This window comes from Phaethon lepturus, unplaced genomic scaffold, assembly GCF_000687285.1.
Source record: "Phaethon lepturus isolate BGI_N335 unplaced genomic scaffold, ASM68728v1 scaffold34999, whole genome shotgun sequence".
In the NCBI taxonomy this organism is placed as follows: domain Eukaryota; kingdom Metazoa; phylum Chordata; class Aves; order Phaethontiformes; family Phaethontidae; genus Phaethon; species Phaethon lepturus.
The window spans coordinates 1-1,364 of NW_010566180.1; the positions used below are offsets into that span (position 1 = coordinate 1).

Genomic DNA, 1,364 nt, shown 5'->3' on the forward strand with positions numbered 1-1,364 from the left:
GCCGAGAGGGAGCGGAGCGAGGCCCGGGAGCGGGTGCAGCTCCTCCACTCACAGGTGAGGACACCCTGGGGAAGACTCCTCCTTGCATCACCTAGAACATCCCCTTGGGGACAGACAGGGCCACGGGGGCCTTCATAAACCCCACAACCCAGTGCCGCCTCCTCTCTGCTGAGCCCCCGAGATACCTGCTGGGCCTCATCCTCCTCCGAGCGCTGCCCGACCAGGGCCAGCGTCCCCCCCACCAGTGACGACCCGCTCACCAAACCCCCCCTGCCCCCACGACGTGACTCCTGCGTTACCTCGGCGGAACTCTCTTCCAGAACACCAGCCTCATCAACCAGAAGAAGAAGATGGAGGCCGATGTCGCCCAGCTGCAGGCAGAGGTGGAAGAGGCCATCCAGGAGTGCAGGAACGCCGAGGAGAAGGCCAAGAAGGCCATCACTGACGTGAGCGCCCATGGAGAGCCGGAGGATGCGGGCTAAGGGACCGAGAATGCCCTCAGCCATGCTCCTGCCAAGAGGACCGCAGCATCCCCTCGCCGTGGCCTTCCCCATCTCTCTGTGTTCTCCTCGCTGTCGCCTCACTCCCTCTCCTCTTTCTCCGTGGGTAGGCAGCCATGATGGCGGAGGAGCTGAAGAAGGAGCAGGACACCAGCGCGCACCTGGAGCGCATGAAGAAGAACATGGAGCAGACCATCAAGGACCTGCAGCTGCGGCTTGACGAGGCCGAGCAGTTGGCCCTCAAGGGGGGCAAGAAGCAGCTGCAGAAGCTGGAGGCCCGCGTCAGGGAGCTGGAGAACGAGCTGGAGGCTGAGCAGAAGCGCAACGCCGAGAGCATCAAGGGCCTCCGCAAGTCTGAACAGTGCGTCAAGGAGCTCAGCTACCAGGTGGGGCCATGGCAGCAAAAAAGGCGCGGCCACACAGCAGAGTTTGTGGCTGCGGGGATGGGGATGAGCTAGAATATGACCCACTGCTCCTCTACCCATGGAGCTAGAATGTGGTTGACCTGGTGGCCAAAGGGAAATGACCGAAAAGTTTGACCTGGTGGCTGTAGGGGTATGTGACCCATAAATTTGACCTGGTGAAGGTAGGGGTTGACCCAAAGGCTGACCTGGTGGCCACAGGATGACCCAGGTTGACCTGTTGTCTGTAAGGACACCCTCCAAAAGGTTGACCTGGTGGCCATAAGGACACGATCCAAAAGGTTGACATGGAGGCAGCAGAGACACAGCTGACCTACAAGGTTGACCTGGTGGCTATAGCGGGTCCTGAGGGGACTGGCAGACAGAATCACAGAATCATTAAGGTTGGAAAAGACCTTTAAGAGCATCAAGTCCAACCATCAACCCAACATCAACATGGCCA

At 60.0% G+C, this 1,364-nt stretch overlaps 1 protein-coding gene across 1 annotated transcript; it reads left to right on the forward strand.

The window, feature by feature from the left end:
• Nucleotides 1–6: 6 nt before the first annotated feature.
• On the forward strand, nt 7–886 carry LOC104627268 (myosin-7; the record flags this gene model as incomplete). Its single annotated transcript, XM_010295405.1, has 3 exons — nt 7–54; nt 321–446; nt 611–886. Coding segments are annotated over 3 exons (450 nt in total), but the record flags the coding sequence as incomplete, so codon positions are not given.
• Nucleotides 887–1,364: the final 478 nt, after the last annotated feature.